This window comes from Neophocaena asiaeorientalis, unplaced genomic scaffold (assembly GCF_003031525.2).
Source record: "Neophocaena asiaeorientalis asiaeorientalis breed wild unplaced genomic scaffold, Neophocaena_asiaeorientalis_V1.1 scaffold515, whole genome shotgun sequence".
Lineage (NCBI taxonomy): Eukaryota > Metazoa > Chordata > Mammalia > Artiodactyla > Phocoenidae > Neophocaena > Neophocaena asiaeorientalis.
The window spans coordinates 1,784,438-1,804,593 of record NW_020175829.1 but is presented as its reverse complement, the minus strand read 5'-3'; the positions used below and the strand labels follow the sequence as shown (position 1 = coordinate 1,804,593).

Sequence of the window (20,156 nt, the reverse complement as noted above, 5' to 3'; positions counted from 1 at the left end):
TTTGTGGTGCTAAGGATTGATGTTGAAGGTTTATTCAGTCTACAGTCAGGTGATACTAAATTTTATTTTGGGATGTTGGCATTTTAGGAAGATTTAAAGTTGAGGTAAAAATCTTTAGCAGACAAAATAGCAAACCCTCCTTATTCGTGTAAAATTTTGAATACTTGTATCCTCTACTATTTTCTTTAATTATGGGTCAGTTAGGCCAGATTATTCCATTCTAAATGAAAATTAAGCACTTCGGCCATTTGTTTTCCCAACAAATGCTAATCAAGTGAAAGAATAAGTATGACTAATATTAGTGTTACCTGTTGAATGTTTATGCTGTTTTATACATTTTGTGAGAAATTTTTGTTAATACCACAATTAGGGAAATAAGGATTTAGTAAATTCTTAACCTTTCCATTTTTAATTTCTTAAAATAGATTTAAAAACCTAACACCTACTTTTTTACTTGGATTCTTCATTGTTCTCTTTAAAATACTTTCTTTAAAAAGGTGTAGTTTAACTCGATGACAACTCGATGTGTGAATATAGTTGCTGAGGTTTACAAAAAAGAGATGTTTATTTATATGACCACTAAGGACTCGCAGTATAAATTTAAACTTGTTAAACTTGTTTGGTTTAAACAGTAGGTGCATTTTAAGCAGTTTGAAAACTTTCTGTTCCGCACACAATTTTTGTCCATATTATCTCTGACAGAAAATGTTATTTTGGAGTTTATAGTTGGTAGAGGAAAGTTAGGTCACATGAAAAAAACCTAACTTTCATGTTCAGTAACAATGAGTTCTACGCTCAGTGAGTGAGTGTAGAATTTATAACAATTTATCCTCAATAAGGAATCTAAATAAAACTTACATTACTTGTACTTTTTGCAAAAGGCATTAGAAAAACTCTGAGAATGACAGAGGACTGAAATCTGATTTCAACCAGGTAGTCTAGTTGTTAAGTGTCCAGTCACATTCTATAGTCCTTTGTGAACTTTTTTCTGTTTAGAAGTCTTATTTGTGGAGAAGGGAGTTCAGTTCAGTTTGTGTAAATACATATATATTTCCTTGTGTAATATAAAGCAATTAGCAAAAATTTTAGTTCTACTTTCAAGTTTATTCAATTGCTAGACATCACAGAAATATATTTAAGAATTTATTATAAAGTTCCTCTACAACTTTTAACAGTGAGAGGGTCTATTATGATTTTTTATAAAATCAAATAGCATGACAGAATGTCAATCTTCTACTACTTAAAATGTGTCTCTATTCATGGTGTTTCCATTCAGTGCAGAAAATTATCATGGCAAGGATAAAAACTACTAGTGATTAATGGTTCACTTTTAGCTGACCACCAGAACACCACCTAAAATGGTTTCAGTGACTTTAGAAAAATATCTTGAAGGTTTATGATTGCCTCGAATTGAGCCTTTACCTGGTATCTAAATATCTGCTCTTACATTCTGATTTACCCTTAGGGATTACCTTCTAAGGTTTGGTCACACCAGCAAACTGAAACAGATTTTAATGTAAATAAAGAATTTATACTAACATTACTCATCTGTGTAACAGTATTTTAGAAATTTCTGCCTTGTATGTCCACTAGTTGCAATACCGTGTTTGAAGTGTTAACCCAGTCTTTCATGGGTGTGATTAGTTACAAATGTTTATGCTTCTGTTTGCATACTTAGTATCAAGCTTTATTTGTACAAGATAGTTTAACTTGCTTATTTTTGGTTGTGAAAAATAAGCACACCTCAGTTCTGTATCCAGTGCTTACCTTCAGTAGATTTTTTTTCTTTCACCCTCCAAAATTTGTCATTCGCACATTCCCCATTTCTATTAGCGGCAAAATCATTTGTTAAAATCTAATTGTAAGGAAGGTTCTGCTTCTGTTATCCTGAAGTAATTGTATCATACTGGATAGTAATTCCCAAGGAACTAGCCTTTCTTTTCCTTAGTGTCTGTGTGTTCTAAAACTTCTACTGTGTTTATACAATTTAGAAAAGATGTTACATTATTCAGAATAGCAAGACTTACTCAAGTACTTACGTTTGTTTTCTTGGTAGTTTCTTTTTTCCTAATTTTTTTTTTTTTTATTTTTAACAGTAGTAATTAAACCTATATTTTGTGATTGTTTCCTGGTCTGTGTTTTGAAATTCCTTCCCTTTCCCCTAAGTTCACTGGTGAAGACGTGTTTAGATATTGAATTTGTTTAGACACTGATTTCGTTTAAGGCACAATCACATTGGTTGTACTTTCAAGACAGACTTAAAAAAAATAAACAGAGGGCTTCCCTGGCGTAAAAAAAAAAAAAAAAAAAAAAAAAAAAAAAACAGAATTGAAAACAATTAATGTAATTATAATATAATATATATACACCCTAAAGCTCAAAGTCACAAACATAAATCATAAATGTGCTTTTGACTAAAACATGACCTTTTTAATAGTATCTAAGTAACTGCCAATAAATTTCTCTTTAAGGGCATCAGTGCAGCCTTTTTCTTTTTAAAACTATTTTACCTGGAATTACTTAAATTTTTACCACTTTAAAAATATAAATACACTACCCTAAGTTTAGAATACAGGAAATGCTAAAAGTATAAACATTTTGGTTGGTATTTTTTTCATGTTATCTATCTTGAGTAGAAAATACAGTTCCAAGTATATGGCATTATATATGATGAATGAGAGGGGGGAAATGTTTAAAATACTAATTCCCTGACTTACTATAGGAATAATTAGAAGTAAAAAGTTTTATCTAAGTTCTTTTGAACTTTATAGTGTAGTATGCCTTCTCATATACTTTATATTTTCATTAAAATGCTGTGTTAATGCTACATTTCTTAGGATTAATAATCTACAGTGAGGAGGAGGAGACCTCAGGTAAGGTCTTAGATGTGACAATGTTTCTTGGCTTACTCCTCACAGTTAAGTGTGCACAAACCTTTGATAAAATGTGTTTTCGACTGCACTGGCTTTTCCAATAATGACAGATCTGCACTGCTTAGTACCACTTATTAATACAGATACTGATGAAGTAGGATATTTCTATAATTGATTTTTTAATCATGCAATTTGATGAACATCTAAACGCTAAACAGACGCAAAAGACCAATTTGTAAAACTAGGCCATTTTAATCTTTTTTTTTTTAAACAATAGAATAGTTTTCTTGATGACTGCAGACATGTAAGGCTGATTGGCAGTATTCAGAAATATCAGAGTAATGGTTTCCTGATTGGTGTGTAGGCTTCAATAATTATAAGGAGTTATTTGTATGTATCTGCTGTCAAACCAGTAAGACTGCATTTATGCATCCGTCATTTTCAGGATTGTTAGTAACCTGGGCATATTTTCCTAAGGAAAACAAAACAAAAAGGAGGGATGTTAGCTAATAAAAATTACCTTTAAAGAATACATACAATCTAAAAAAAAAAAAAAAAAAGAATACATACAATCTTTGCCCAAATTATTTACAATTACCACTTTTAAGAAAGAAAAAATGGACGACCATAGTATATAAATGAGATTTTATAAAATGAAATCACTCAAGACCAAGCTTGAGTTCTCCATACAATTTTTATATAAATATTGTTTTTATAAATGGTGGCTAGCTTCATTCTGTTACTATGTTATATTAACAAGCCTTTATGGATTGACCTGAGCAATGCTCCTTTTCCACACGATTCTTGCTGGAAAAAGCATCAAGTATTAACTAAGTTTCAAATCAATTTAACCTATTTTAAAACCGAGGTCAAGGGACTTACCTGGTGGCGCAGTGGTTGAGATTCGCCTACCAATGCAGGGGACACGGGTTCGGGCCCTGGCCCAGGAAGATCCCACGTGCCGCAGAGCAGCTAAGCCTGTGCGCCACAACTGCTGATCCCACGTGCCCCAACTACCAAAGCCCGCGCGCCTGGAGCCCGTGCTCCGCAATAGGAGAAGCCACCGCAGTGAGTAGCCCCGGCTAACCACAACTAGAGAAAGCCCGCCCGCAGCAATGAAGACCCAATGCAGCCCAAAAATAAATTTATTTAAAACAAACAACCAAGGTCAACTAACATGAAGTATGTGCCAATGTCTCATACTGAAGATTCAATCAAGAAGCTATACAGTTTAAAAGAACGTTAATGTTTCAAAGAACATTAAAGTTTAGAAATATCTGGGTACTGAAAGCAGAAAACTAAGAAAATGAAGAAAAAAGTTAAAATTGTTGCATGACATATTTCAGGCTTTAATTATTACTGAAATAGTGTGGCTACAGTGTTCGCTGTCTGCCTCCCTTCCCCCATTTGTGGGCAATTTATTTTCTTCCAATATTTTTCAGTTACAATTTCCCATCTGCTTTTCTCATATCTTTTTAAATAAAAAGCATCAAAAAAATATCTAGCAATGTAGTAAACCTTACGTAACTGAAACCAGTAAACTAAAGAAGAACTGCGTTCATAACTCTCTACAGTGTTCTTCCTAAAGATTTAAATCTGATTCACATCAAGTTTAACTGCATTAAAATTTGCTCTATACTTTATGTCAACTTAAAAACTTCTATCTTAGGATTATAACATTAGCAGCCCCATATTCAAAATTGTACTTACCCCAAATGACCTTGCCTCCTTGTGTCACTAAGCCCAACTCGCTCACGTTCACTTCAATAACAGTACCTTTGGTAATAACACCCAAAGCTGTATATAGTGGGGATGAGGGATTCTTCTTCACACCAAGTATTGGCAGGCAGAAGGTGGCTTTCAGTTCAGGATGTGTTACGTGGGCCTTCTTAAAACGTAATCCCTAGTAAGTCGAACACAATGTTTTGAGTCGAAAATGTTAATGATGAATATTGATCCTTTTTGCTTATCTTTTCCAATCATCTCCCCACCCTGCCCCAAAAGGATTGAGTGTCTAATCTGAAGGCATCGAAGAAAATACTTAGAATTAATTCTACAGACTAAAAACCTCACAGTTAACAGGAAAAGTATGTGGGGGGAAAACCCAAACACATACTTCTGAAAAGTTTTCACCATGGAACAGCCACCTAGCATCATATTCAGATTTTCTCCTGTCCAGTTACCTATACTTCCTGAGGACTTGCTACATGCCAGGCACTATGCTAGAGCTCACAAACAGCACCATTTAAACATGATAGCCTTACAACTCTCCCTATTTTTTTTTTAAACGATAAAAACAAGGATCAGCAGGTTAAATAACTTGTTCCCAGGCTAAATAGTGTGAGGGTGGAATCAAACGTAAGTATCTTGATTCCAAGTCTGTATACTTCAGCCACCTTCCATGATGAAAGATTGTCAGCTTTCTTTACGTTGATGGTTAATACTGGTCAAAAACTGGAGAGAGCCCAGAGAGATCTCTGTTACAGAGACCAGATTCACCCAGTCACCTAGATACGGTCTTCTGGGGTGAAGGCACTTTAGAAGCCACAACACTTTGCAATCTCTTAAATTTGATTTTTCCCTGTATGGGGGGAAGGGGGCAAATGACAGTAAATCAGATTCTTAGTAACAGACTCATTAGTCAAGCTTACATAACATTCAGAATGCCATATGATTAATTCACAATAAGAAACGTATCTGCCAAACTACAGAAAGCCTAGAACACCTTGACTAGTATATTCTCTCCCTGTAGAACTTGTTAAGATTACCAAAATGTATTTAGAAGATTATGAATATACAATCAAAATAAGGGGAGTCCATGATGGAATCCAGGGATGGGTGAACATTTTCTGTAAATAACCATATAGTGAAGCTCTTATTTTAGGCTTTGCAGGCCACATGGTCTCTGTTACAAATACTGTGCTCAAACTCTGTAGAAAAAAATAGCCATAGACAATATGTAAATGAACAGGCACGGCTGTGTTCCAATAGAACTTTTTTTTTTATAGAAGCAGGCTGTTTGACAACATTTTAATTCATTGAAAATTATTCAGGTTGAGAGCTAGAGTAACACTGCCAACTTTCCCCTCTTTGTTTTTGTAAGCAGGCTGGTATCCAGTGGGCAGATTAATTCATTCTGTTTAAAGACATTCTGCAGAAATATATCTTCAATTTTATTTGGGGAGGTGGAGAGGAGATTGGTTTTGACCATCACTGCTGTCAACAGAAATTAAAGTCCCATTTTAATATTCTCTTTTGTCAATGACTGCATACTAAGTATTTTCAAAAGCATTAAGATACTTCCCTTACTAAACTGGAATTAACTCTTGAAAAAACAATTGTACTCATTCTCTAACTGTTCTCAAAGACAAGTGTCAGGCACATAGTAGATCACTTGTTCAATGAGTAAAATGACTGTGGAAAATGAAGATTCTAATATGTCACATTTAAAAGTCAAGATTCACTGACAATCTCTGTAATGAAAATTCTTTTTCATCTCAAATAGCCTATGAAGCTGAAGACAAGGTTCTTGGCAGTAGTGGAAGAGTGCTAACCAATTCCATCAATAACTTAAAGTAACAAAAATAGCCTAAAAACATCTTCCAACCTGTTCTCTTCTATCAGTTTTAGGAATTTCAGGAAACTGTCAAGTACTTTATCCAGTTTAACACAGGAAATGATATTTAAGCCACTGCACTCTAGCAGGGTCTTACCATTGGCCTAATGAATCTTTCATATTTAGGTGGTTTTCGAGTAAAGCCATCTCCAACAAAGCAAACTTTAGTAACCATCCTCTTCCAGGCTTTCTTCTTTCTCTTTCCTGTTCGAATAACTTTTAATACTTCTGTTTCTCCCTGGGCACGAACTTTGGGCAGAGGGACTTCCCATTTTCCCTAAAACAGGCCACAGTTAAAATTTATATTGTTAGTAAAAGACAATGAGAATAAAAAGTCAAATATTTTTTAGTTGTACAAAGTAGTAGATTCACTTTTTTGTGTAACCAACATTTTGGCTCAATTTTTTTCTAGAGATCTGCACTGTCTCCTGAAATTAATTGGAACTAGTTAAGTTTACTACTAAATAGTTAATAGAGTAAAACTGGAAGACTGTCTCCACCTTTTGTTTTTAACATCTTTATTGGAGTATAATTGCTCTACAATGGTGCATTAGCTTCTACTGTATAACAAAGTGAATCAGCCATACGTATATACACATCCTCATATCCCCTCCCTCTTGTGTCTCCCTCCCTACCCCACCCCTCTAGGTGGTCACAAAGCACCAAGCTGATCTCCCTGTGCTATGTAGCTGCTTCCCACCAGCCAGCCATTATACATTTGGTAGCGTATATATGTCCGTGCCACTCTCTCACCTCGTCCCAGCCCACCACTCCCCCATCCTGTGTCCTCAAGTCCACTCTCCACGTCTGCATCTTTATTCCTGTCCTGCCCCTAGGTTCTTCTGTCTCCACCTCTTAACATATCTTTATATTTCTACCTTGAATGGATTTTTAGATTACATTTACTAGTAAGATGAAATCATCACCCCATATTTTGTACCTCCCTAGAATGCAGATTCCATGAAAAAATGGAAGCAGTGCAAGGCAGTAGAAAGAATTCTGGACCTATCACTAAGGGCATAGGTTCTAGAAGCAACTCTACCATTTCACAGATAAGCGCCTGTGAAGAGTGACTTACAACCTCCTAGATTCCAGTCTCTTCATCTGTAAAATGAAGAGGGGTTAAGTAGATAATCTCTGAAGTTTCTTTTGGTGCTAAAGTTCTACCATTCTAATTTTGATACTTACATATCAAAAACTAAGCAATAAGATTTTAAAAATCCAATCTGGAGACTAAGTTCTTTAAATGCAGATACTGCATATTCTGCTGATACCTAGATTTCTGTCAATCTATCCACAGGTGCTTAAAAATAGTATCTATGTCTTTTTCTCTGCTTTTAGCAGAATTTAACTTAATTTGACACCAAGTGCAACCCAGAAGTATTTATTTTTTTTAATTGCTCTATTTTTATCTAAGTCAAATCACTTAGGATGCTTTCCACTATTCTACTTTTTAACCAGTTTTGGCACTGCAGGACAGCAAAAACAAGAAGCAGTTGTATCCTTCTCCACAACAGCACAACATTAGGAGTTGTCAAGTATAAGAAGCTGTTTTAAATAATTTTTTAAAACTAAAGACACATGGAATTCTAAAAAAAATTTTAAATCCTGTTGAATGTTCTCATGGTGAGAAAGCACATTTTTTTATTAAACATTTTATATAAAATGAAACTTACAAAGACTTCAACATCTAAATAATGGGAATAGTTGGACTTCATTTTTCCATTTAACTGAAGAAACAAAACTAAGAACCTCAAATATGTATTTAAATAATTCTCATGAACAACGGCAACAAAAATAAAGACTTCAATTTTTATTGCTTACCGCTTTCTCTTTTCGTTTTTGTTTGATCATATTGGAAAGTACTTTAGCTCGAGACTGTCCCTCTCTGTCCAGTAGATATGCAGGTACTGCTCCTTGTGGAGTCTTTTCATCATTCTTCTGTTTGGTGTTTCTTTTTTCATGCATCTTAATACTACCAAGAATGAAAAAGATTCAGGATTATTGGTTTTAATAATTATTACTCGAAAGACTAACTTGGTACAACAAATAAATGATCACTTACGTCTTTTTCATTTGTATTTTCTCAGCATGGCGCTGTTTATGGTAGAGCTTAGCTTTCAGACCAATCATTTTTTTTGCCTTCTTTGAACGTTCATGAGCCTCTCGACCTTCCTTCTTTCTCTTTTTCTCATGGTAATCCAAACGATATCCATAGCGCTTACGGTGTAACTCGATATATTCATTTTGTGGCTATAACGACGCAAGAAGTGTTACTTTAATTTTAAAAAAATCACTGACAGAATTATTCTAAAATACTTTTTTTTTTTTTTTTGCGGTACGCGGGCCTCTCACTGTTGTGGCCTCTCCCGTTGTGGAGCACAGGCTCCAGATGCGCAGGCCCAACGGCCATGGCTCACCGGCTCAGCCGCTCGGTGGCACGTGGGATCTTCCCAGACCGGGGCACGAACCCGTGTCCCCTGCATCGGCAGGCAGACTCTCAACCACTGCGCCACCAGGGAAGCCCTAAAATACTTTCTTTTGAGTAGCATATAAAGTATAGAAGGTCCTAGGTCATCCACTGGTCACTTGATTAAATAACTCTTGCACTATTAAGCCTAATCACATGATGTAAGTTAAATAAATTTTGATCCTGAATGATATGAGGCATCAGGATTTACATCTGTAATAAACTCAGTGAAAGTTACTGTTCATTGAAGAGAACTGTCCAAAATCCACTGGACCACAAAAGGGATGATCTAATTCTAGGATCTCTCTCTTCTTAACATTGATAATCTGGTCTTTCAATATCATCATCATACTTTTTAAAAATTTAATAACATTTTACTCAGTTTTATTGAAGTATAGTTTACATACATACAATGAAGTGTGCCCTTCTTAGGTGTAGATATACAGCTGTAAGTTTTGACAAGCTACACAGCTCTGTAACCACCACAATCAAAATTGAGAATATTTCCAACACCCCAGAAAGTTCCCCTTTGAAGTCAATCCTCTTTTTCCATCTCCAATCTGATATCTATTGTCCTAGTTTTGCCTTTCCCACAATGAAATGTAAATGGAATCTACAGTATGTAGCCTTTTGCATTTAGCTTCTTTCACTTAGCATAAGGCTTTTGAGATTCTCCTATGTTGTTGCATGTATCCATACTTCATTTCTTTTGACAAGTAGTCATTTTATGGATATACCACCGTTTGTTTATTCGTTTACCAGTTGATGGATATTTGGGTTGTTTCCAGTTCTTAGTGAGTAAACATTTGCATATAAGTCTTTGTGTGGACATATACCCAACTGTTTTCAAGGTGGCTGTACTATTTTGCGTTTCATGAGCAATGTATGGGATCCCCTTTCGCTTTTTAAGTGCCTGTTTTATCTTATATACCAATATTGTTTTATTTCAACACGCAGCCCCAGTCTATTTGTACTTTAAGACTACAAAAATAAAACAACGGTGTAAAGCCAACTCCAGCACGGAGAATAATACTACGTAACATTCAACAAGGTACTAGGTATCTTGTGTGGTGTTTTCAACTGCTATCACATACACCTGGCAGCAACCATGAAAAAGGTATATGGAATGCCACTTTGCAGAGAAACAGAGATTAGACATGTAGTAGAAAGACAAAGGGTCTGGTAGTCAGATCTGGGCTATAAGCCCGGCTCTGCAATTCATTAGCTGCTTGGCCGGTGGCAGGGCATACCTTCGGTTTCCTCTATACCCTATACGGTATAGAGTTATCACTAGGCTCTGGCACTGATGGTCACACAACTTTGGGCGAAGCCAGGAATTTAAGAGTGAAACCTGTCTGGCTCTAAAAGCCTGTGCTCGGGCAAATACCCCACTCTATGGCCCGAGACTGAAGTTGTTTTCACTCCTCGGAGCGCACCCCACTCTCATTCCCTCAACTGCACCTCACTTCCGCCTACCACCCCTCACCGCTAACCCCAGCGCCCCTGGGCCCCCAGGCCCCGCCACCTCTGACGCCCTAAGTGGCGAGCTCCCGAGGCGACCTTCTCACCATGGTGACGGCCGCCGAGCCACCGGGTGCAGCCGCCGGGGCGCGAAAAAGCTCTCAATTTTCTGGTCTTAGAGACCCACGAGCCGACTCCAAGCCACCCGCGGCAGGAAAGGGACGCTTGTAACTCGACCGACTCCAGATGAAAGCGCCACACAGCCGTTCCGAGCCTCCGTTCTCCACTTTCAGCTAGAAGGACGGAAGTTGCTGGCCGGCGGCTTTTGAGTGGGGCACCGCCGGAAGTGGTGAAAAGCGGCGTCGCCGGAGGCAGAGGGAAGAAGACGTAAGTTCCGCTCACGGGTAGGGTGTCGCGAAGTGAGGCCTTTGCACTGTAGGGTGCAGCCCGCACCTCGGCTCTCACCAGCCCGGCGGGAAAAAGCCGACCTCTGGAATGCGACCAAGTGCCAGGTGGGTACGGGGCCGCGCCGTGTGACTCCTGCGTGCCTAGGCCTACGATGGCCACTGGCGACCTTACAGGATGCTAGAGCCAGGCAAGCACGAGGACTGCAGGGCCTTCGCCGCATCACCTCGGTGTCCGCCCGTGTGGGCCTTGCTCTCTCGCCTTAGGCGAGAGCGACTGGTCTTGATTCCTGTCACCGTGTGTAATGTGTACACAATTGAGAAGGATGCAGGGGAATGAAAACTTACTGTAGAGGAAAGTAAATTACTGGGCCTTAACAGCTGTCAGAAAAGAAAGACAACGTCCTGTTTTTCCGGACTAATTTCTGAAATTCCTAAGGCCTTTTGGTGCCCAGGACGGTGCCGAGTGGATTTGCATCTAGTGGTACCGAGGAAAGCTGTCGGTTTTTACATTTTAATGTACGGTCGTTGAAGTTCCCTTAATTACCCTCACGGTCTGGAACGTCATTGTTATTCGTCTTCCTAAGTCTTAGAGCTTGGATTTGAGGCAGTATTTTTTAAGTCTTCATCTTCTAATGGGACTTATTTCCTTTAAAACCCGAACTAATTCTAACTAGCGTTTGTATATTTTCAAGTATAGTAAATTATGTAATCTCTCTTTCTGGGATACACTTCCCCCTGGTATTGCCTTCCTCACCTGATTCAGGTCACTGTTTTATTGAGACCTTCCATGAGCTCCTTTTTTATAGTTACTACTGCCCCAGTTCCCCTTTCCTGCTTAATTCTTTGATGTAGCACCTGTCACCATAGGAGATGCTAGGTATTTTATTTATTTATTTTGTTTATTGTTTGTATCCACTGATTAGGTTAGGGACAGGATGAGGGAAGGGATTGTTGGATTGTTTTTTCTTCACTACTTTTAACCCCATTACTTAGAAGGCAGTGGTAGACACACAATAAATAAATTCTTGTTGATAATTGAATTTACTTCTCATGTGGATCCTGTGATGTGATAGATGAAAAGACAGGCTCAGATTTGAAGTGACTTGTCAGAGATCACAGAAAACTTGGGGCTCCAGCAAGTCCTCTGACTGTAAAGCCTAGTCTGGCATTTTCCACCACAAGTAAAGGGCCCACTTGACATTTCTGGTATAATTAAAAGTTTATGGAGAGTTTTAAAAAGACTTTATTGATGTGTAATAATTATGACAGGCAGACAAATGCATATTGTAGATGAACGTTCTTAGTGGATTCTTCAAAACCTGAATATACCTGTATAAGCAGCACCCAAATCAAGAAATTACCTACACCTGAGAAGCCCTCCTCGTGCCTTTTTCTAGTAACTGTCATTCCCAAGGGTACACACTATCCTGACTTCTAACAGAATGGATTAGTTTTGCCTGTTTTAAACTTGACATAATGGAATCATATAGTATGAACTTTTTTGTGTTGGTTTCTTTTGCTTAACGTTGTGAGATTTACCCTGTTTCCTGTCAGTTTATAGAAATTTTTAATAGGTTTGTTTAAATTGTGAACTCATGTTTTTTTATTTACAACTCTCAAAGCCATAATGCCCTTTTCTCTTCTGAATCAGAAATAGAAAATAAATGTTTTAGCGGTTAAGCAATAGTCACATTTTGATTTGTGTGAAATAGACAAGGCAAAGTTATGGCTATGTGGGTCATCATTTGTTCTTTCAGCTGTGATGGTGGGATAAAAATGGCCTAAACTGATCAATGTCAGCAAAAAGATCTCTTAAAAAATGTCTTCCTGTGTAACTGGCAGTAGCCAAGTTGGGTATCATCACTACTTTGGTACATCTCCAAGTATATACTAGATACCCAGTCTTTGCATTTTGGCAGTCAGAAGCATAAAAATGTATTCCTTCGATCTGTATGAAACTTTGACAGTATTTATTGGTATAGTTTAGAAGAAAAAGCCAGGAGATGTGAGAGCTGCTTTATAAATTGCATGGTGTTAAAAAATGAAGCTTAAGAACAGGTACAGTAGTAAGAGCCATGCAGAAAGTATTATGAATGAAATGTTTGTTATTGTGATATGCAGGATTGTTAAACCTAATATTTTTCTTGAGGATAGGGATCATGTGTTACTCATTTTCATGTTTCCAATAATCAACTCCTTGTGTTGCTCCAATGAATGTTAGATGAACAGGGAATTGGAAGGGGCTTTTTCAGTCCAGGTGACTTAAATTTAAGAGTATCTTTAACTACTGAGCATTTTTTTTTTTAGCGAGTAAAAGTTGATTTGCCAAGCTTTTTTCTTGACTGAAGTTAAAGGCTAGAACTAATTTTTAAAATTTAGATAAATAGCTTGTTTTAGAACTTGTGACATAAATTCTGTAGTGAAAATAATGTTTAGATAGATAGCTTGAGATGATCTATTAAATATAAAGAGAAAAAGCAAAGATGACATTAGGGATTGATGTTAATCAATAATGAACATATTGGCCTAATTCATATTTGATACTTTTTTAAGAAACAGTGAATATGACACAAATCTAAATTGAAGTTTCTAATTTAGGAAAAATTACTAAGTACAGTAACAAATACCGTATGAAAACACTATTTTAACTTGATGCTTTAGAATCTTTTCCTACATTACTTTATCATCAGCAACATCATCTTCATTTGTGCTTTTATGCTAATGTACGTTGTGATTGTACTTTAGTGTCCCGTGATTCCTGTTTTTGTGTATTAAGCCTTACAGACGTGATAGTCTACTGATTTTTTTTTTTTAAAAATAGTCCATGGATTCTTTTGTTTATTGGTTGTGAACTTGTTGATAATGTAGAATGGGTATTTACCTATTTTTTCTCATTACTTGCCGTTTTTATACCATCAGGTGTCACAGTTTTTAGTGAGTACTTATGTTACCAAACCAGGCTTGAGTCCACTTGCCTGAGCGCAATAAAGCCAGTCTACTGACACCGGGTTGTGGTGAAGGAAACTGCAGCACTTATTGTAGGGCACTAAGCAAGGAGTCTAGGTAGCTAGTGCTTAAAAGACCCAAACTCCCCAGAGGCTTTCAGGGAAAGGTTTTAAAGATAGGGAGAGGGAGGGGGATTGTGGGGTGTGTGATCATCTCATGGACACTCTTCTGACTGGTTGGTGGTGAGATAATCGGGAGTCAACATCATCAACCTTTTGGTTCCAACAGTTCTGGGGTCTACATGCTTGTGGGCAGCATATAGTTAACTTCTTCCACCTGGTGGGGGTTTCAGTATCTGCAAAATAACTCAAAGGACATGGCTCAGAATATTATCTGTAGCCCTTTAGGAGGAACTAAAGGTCCTTGACTTTGTTTAATGGCTAAACTATTATTATTTTGTCTTGTTTGACTGTTTTATTTCTGCACTTTCTCACTTCTCTTATTAAATTTATTCTTTGGAACTTGGGGAAGCCCTACGAGGCTAAAGTTTTTCTACAGACAAGGGGCAGACAGAGGACTTGGGAGAGGAGTCTGTTCTGGGAAGGGCCCATAGGGCCCTGCTTTGTTACACTTATGTGTTGTCCAAGGCCTAAGGAGGTCTGGGCCTTGTAGAATAACTCACTTGATAGTACCAGTAGGCAACCATTTTTGTTGAAAATCATTGAGCCATGGGGAAGAAGAAAATCAGTGGTGGGCCCTAAATGACTTTATAGGTCAAAAAAATGTTTGAGGAATTGTGCTAGGCTGCTGGTAGAAAAATCCCACCTTTTGGGCAGCTCCCAGTAGTGGAGATAATGTGGAAATACCATATTTGTCATGAGTAAATATAAGTTTCAAGTGTTATGAAAACACAGACAAGGTAGTATTAAAACTTTGTAGGAGATTAAGAAAGGCTTCCAAGTTGGGGCTTGAATACTGAATAGAAATTTGCCAGGTGTGTGGCTTTGGGAATTTGAGGACTGCTTTCAGACAGTGGCACCATTACATGCAAAGGTGTTAGAGCACAGTATTTTAGAGGAATTTTGGCTAGAGCTCCTGGAATAGGGTAGGGAGTAGGAGAGTACAAGGCTGTGAAGGTAGTTAGGGACGGAATTTGTTGTATTAAGAACCTTTACAGGTTTTTAAGTAGGGAATTGACAAGATGAGGTTGTTTACTTGAAAGGTATGTGTCAAGAATGGATTCAAGAAGTGTTTCCCACTTAAGTGATCTGAGTACTACTTTTTTAAGACTGACAACTGAATTACCTGTGCTATTAATTACTTAATATTTTTCCTTAAATTCACACTTTTATGTAAATAATTTCATCATAAGCAACACTACAAGATCACAGATTTTGTTGGCTATTGTTTCTAACATTTGTTCAGTTTTTTTTTTTGTTTGTTATTTTACTTATAATGTAAAATAATCATGGGCAGTCACTTCAAGAAACATAGTGCTGGAATAAGTTTAAAAATTTTTTGGTCTATAGGAGCCCTTCACACTTAAAAATGAGTCTGAATGAACAGTTTTGTTTGTATGGGTTGTAATTGATATTTAAATACCAGAAATGAAAACAAATCTTTAAAATGTTTTAATAATTCATTAAAAATAATAAACCATTAAATATTAATGTAATTAATATACTTTTATGAAAATATATTTTCAAGAACAAAAATCATTTTGTTTGAAGAGTGTTTTATATTGCTTTACAATTTTGCAAGTCTTTTTAATGCCTGCCTTAACAGAAAACAGTTTACATCTGCTTCTGTATTTATTATGTTACTGTATATATATTTGTAAAATGTTTGGTTGAAGTGTCTGAAGAAAATCTAGCAGCATACATATATGTAGTTGGGAAAAGGAGGAGTATTTTAATAGTCTTTTCAGAAAATTGTGGACCATCTTAGATGTTATACCAGGTTTTGACAAGTGATGGTTTCTTAAAGGTTAGTTGCAATGTGGGATCAAACCATATTAGTGAGCTTTTTGTATTCTGTTATGGTAGAATCCATTGTTCTGTTTTAGAATGGATCTAACATGCATGATTTTGCAAACATTCTGAACTTTGGCATTGGAAATGAAGAAGGGGGAATAGATTCAAGATATATTTAGGAAATAAAAGGACTTGGTGACTTCCTAAATAAGGGTAGTGAATGTTTCTGTCTTAAGATACAGAAAGGAGCAGATTTAGGAGGAATAATAATAAGTTTTGATATGCCTTCTTACATAACATGGTGCACAGTGGTTTAACCTTTTCTGTTTACTTGTTGCCCACCTTCCTCAGTCTCATATACTTCCATGCATTTCTCATAGCTTTGACAGTGTACTTGATGCATCGTGAATATTTAGTAAACGTTTTTAAACTAAAGATGCTTAGTTTCCATGATCATAGAAGAAGAGGATTTACTTCTGTATATTTTTTACATGGTAGAAATACATATTTACATATTTATGGTAAATCAATATACAAATATGGTAAATCAATATATTAGGAAAATCATTATACAAATAAACCAAAAACTTATACTATCAGTGAGAAATTACCAAGTTAACATGTAGATGCTTACCTTTCTATACTTAATTCTGTTTTTTATTTTTACAAAAAAGTGCTTTTTGGTTGGTATGATATATTTTTGTAATTTCAGTATATCTTTTTCTACAGTATCTTCATATCTTTCTTTTTTCTTTCTTTTTTTTTTTTAAAGTTTTTTTGATGTGGACCTTTTTTTTTTTTTTTTCGGGTACGTGGGCCTCTCACTGTTGTGACCTCTCCCATTGCGGAGCACAGGCTCCGGATGCGCAGGCTCAGCGGCCATGGCTCGCGGGCCTAGCCGCTCCGCGGCATGTGGGATCTTCCTGGACCAGGGCACGAACCCGTGTCCCCTGCATCGGCAGGTGGACTCTCAACCACTGCGCCACCAGGGAAGCCCTGATGTGGACCATTTTTAAAGTCTTTATTGAATTTGTTAAGATGTTGCTTCTGTTTTATGTTTGGTTTTTTGGCCTCGAGGCATGTGGGATCTTAGCTCCCCAACCAGGGATCGAACCTGCACCCCCTGCATTGGAAGGCGAAGTCTTAACCACTGGACCGCCAGGGAGGTCCCTCTTCATATCTTTCTTGAAGAGTTAAAGGATATTGAAAAAATAAGGGACCATATTCTCATGTTTAGTTTGAGCTTTCATTTTCTGGATTGCACATTTTTTTTGATAGCTACAAATATTATTCCTACTTTTTAAAAGTAATACATTTTTACCTAATATATTACATTTGCCTTACTTACATATGTCTTACATGTAATACATAAATTTAGTTTTGTAATTTTGTATATTTCTTTTTCAGAGAATAACAGCTTAGAGGTCCAAGATGTCCAATCTAAGGATATTTGCAGTGAATCATAAGAAAATATCCAGCTTGCACATTAACGTAAGTTCTTCTTGTAAAATTAAATGTACTTCAACAGCTTCAGTTACTTGACTTCCCCAAAGGTCTAGTGTATCTCATATACTAGTATATCAACAGTTTCTTAACAGGGGGTATGGGGGAACCTGTAATCAACAAGAAGTATGCCTTATCGTTAGTCTATAAATTCATCTTGCTACTTTAAAATCACCTGTGCAGCATTTTGAGACTATCTGTATTCCATTTTTGAGGTCGTTAGCAGCCCAAGGAGTTGCACAGTTTTTCTTCAGTGTTTTCCTTTGTGATGCTTTCAGACTGTACACCCTGTGATAGGTGATGCTGTCTTACCCTGGCCATTATGAAGTAGAAATTTAAATAGTTTGAGTCTCTTCTCTACTCTTAATATACTTGCTTAGAATAATAGTGTTTTATTGCCAGAAACTTGGTAACTAATGTAGAAATAATACAGAAGGCACAGGTATGCATTCTGTGACATCATGAAAGGCAGATTGTGGCAGCCCAAAATCACTACATACATTAACTACAATTCCAAATATATTGACAGCCATTAAATGTGTATTTAGTGGTCCAGGGATAAATCGATGGAGAACATTCAAACTCTATGTGGGAATATTAGGAGAAGATACCTGGGGAGCTTTTAAAAATGCTATAGTTCCTCCAACTTCCCTTCCTTTTTAAAAGCTCTCCAGGTGATTCTAATATGTAGCCACTGTTATAAATCTAGGTGAAAACACCTAATGGTTTCAGAGTTCATGACTCCCACCAGCTCTTAATAGGCTTAAAGGAGAACCAAGGGGTGTCCAGGGTTAGCAACCTTATTTAACCTTTCTGGCTCTCTGGAAACTTTAGGGTCGTTCTCAAACAGCAGCTATCAGAATCACCTGGAGGGCTTGTTAAAACACATTGTTGGACGCTATCCCTAGAGTTTCTGATTCTCTTCTCTGGAGTGGGTCCTGAGAATTTGTCTTTCAAATAAGATCCCTGTGATGCTAATGCTGCATGTCTAGGAGAGCCATCATCTAAGGTCAACTCAAAAGAGCAAGCAGTATTAATTTTATCCTTATTTTTTGTTGTAGTGTAATTTTGTATTGTCACTTTTTAAAAGAATTGGAGTTAATAAATTGAGACTACTATATGGAGATTCAAAGCACAATTACGATGTTAAAACTACAGTAGTGAGTTATGCTAAAATAAAATTAACGTTGTTTCTTTTTCTCCTCACTAGAATATGTGTTCCTCAAAAATAAGGGCAAGTCTAAAAAGATTAAGGCTACATGTGCTTCTTGGAAGAAATTACAGTTCCCTACCAGGTACAAATGTTAGATTCTTCTCATTTTACTTAAACTGCTTGCTTGCTTTCTCCCTTTTCTCTCTGTCTCTCTCTCTCTTTCATTTGCAATCTTCTCCCTTATTAGGGGTCTCCAACCATTTTGAAAACAGTGGCTCCCTTTTACTTCTTGGCTCTTTCCTTGAGATTATTAGGAGTTGGAGTATTCTGATAGATGCTAGGAGGTAGTACCAGTAGACTTATGTTCCTCATCTGCTGTCCATCCTCATGAGCTGAGCAAAGGGAAGGGTCGGCTCAGAGGTTTAGCAGTGAGTCTACTTGTAGAGTGCTCTTGCTGTAAAATGTTGATTTTCCTAGTTCATTTCTGGTTTTTATACAAAAGTATTTTCTGTTAATAGAGGTTTAACAGGATAATTTATTTTGAGTGTTCTTAAGAGTAGTTTGCTTTAATATTTATGTGGGATAGATTAGGTTAGGTAATATGGCTATTAAAAGCCTGAAGGCTGAGGAACTGGCTGCAGTTGCCCCTTGAACACATTTGAACTTCGATATAAGTTCAACCATGTAAGAGTCCACTTATATGCAGAATTTTTTCACTAAATGGGTACTGCAGTACTACATGATCCACGGTTGGTTGAATCTGCCCATGCGGAACTGAGGATACAGAGGAACGATGTGTGCACAGGGCAGGCTGTGAAGTTATAGTTGGATTTTTGACTGCAGAGCGGTTGGCACTTCTAACCTTCAGGTTGTTCAAAGGTCAATTGTACTGTAATTCTGAATGTGCTTCTTGTGTTTAAAGTAAGCAAGCATGTGGGAGACTTAGTGAAACTACAGTTGACCCTTGAACAATGAGGGGGTTACAGGTGCTGACCCCTCAAACAGTTGAAAATCACATATAACTGTAGTCAGCCCACCGCATCTGCAGTTCCATGTGCAGATTCAACCAGCTGCAAATCATGTACTGTAGCATGCATGTATTGAAAAAGATCCTTGGATAAGTGGGCCCACACACTTCAAACCTGTGTTGTTCAGGGGTCACCTGTAGCTTCATTCTGTAGCTGTTCTCATTACCATCTTTGTCATGTGAGAATAATGGAGTAAAAATACCAGTTGGCTGTGTGACTTGTTAAAGGCATGTGAATTTAATGTTCTGCATTATTGGTGTATATCTGGGTTTCTATATTTTGCCCGTACAAATTTATCTGTAGCAGTACAGATTATCTTTCAGTCTTCAGACTGCCATCAGTTTTTCAAAATGTAATAGAAGTCATCATAATTTATTATAGAAATTTGGGAGAACTGGTTTAAATAGCAGGAAGGTATAAATTAAATTTATAAATGTAACTTCATTGTTTCTTTAGTATTAATAGAATAAATGGTAAGCATGGAGTAAGTCATTATGGACTTTTTTTTTCCAGAAATACTGTTAGTTTTTACAAGTTGGCCTTTTACAAGTATTAGATTATTATAGCTTCTATTCAGTGATACCTCCCAGGCTGTCTTTATAGGTATCATGTCCTTGGAATTGCTGAGGGAAGGTAGGTTTCAAACTGTACAAAAACTCATTATCAGCTGATATGAGTGTCACTCTTTGCTCTTCAAGCCTTGACAATGCAGGTTTATAGGACTTT

General features: G+C 36.9%; 2 protein-coding genes across 4 annotated transcripts in view; one reads left to right on the top strand and one right to left on the bottom strand.

The window, feature by feature from the left end:
• Positions 1-3,101: 3,101 nt before the first annotated feature.
• NSA2 (NSA2 ribosome biogenesis factor) lies at positions 3,102-10,681 on the bottom strand. The gene is made up of 6 exons (XM_024732816.1): positions 10,528-10,681; positions 8,555-8,742; positions 8,314-8,464; positions 6,587-6,766; positions 4,584-4,776; positions 3,102-3,345 (listed from the first exon to the last, which is right to left on the bottom strand). The coding sequence occupies exons 1-6, from the start codon at positions 10,528-10,530 to the stop codon at positions 3,278-3,280; spliced, it is 783 nt and encodes a 260-aa protein (XP_024588584.1). The 5' UTR covers positions 10,531-10,681; the 3' UTR covers positions 3,102-3,277.
• Positions 10,682-10,806: 125 nt separating this feature from the next.
• Positions 10,807-20,156, top strand: part of GFM2 (GTP dependent ribosome recycling factor mitochondrial 2) — a 46,452-nt gene continuing 37,102 nt past the window's right edge. For all 3 annotated transcript variants that reach the window (XR_003001486.1, XM_024732768.1, XM_024732767.1), the window contains exons 1-3: positions 10,807-10,932; positions 17,154-17,237; positions 18,460-18,544. Coding sequence is in view for 2 of the 3 variants with exons in the window: in XM_024732768.1 (XP_024588536.1) it covers positions 17,178-17,237; positions 18,460-18,544 (145 nt within the window). In the remaining variant the exon portion in view is untranslated. The remainder of the gene's footprint in view (positions 10,933-17,153; positions 17,238-18,459; positions 18,545-20,156) is intronic.

Coding starts and splice junctions, on each gene's coding strand:
- NSA2 (XM_024732816.1), bottom strand. Junction 4,777..6,586: donor AAAGATTCATTAGGCCAATG/GTAAGACCCTGC, acceptor TCGACTTACTAG/GGATTACGTTTTAAGAAGGC. Junction 3,346..4,583: donor AGGAGGCAAGGTCATTTGGG/GTAAGTACAATT, acceptor TGTTTTCCTTAG/GAAAATATGCCCAGGTTACT.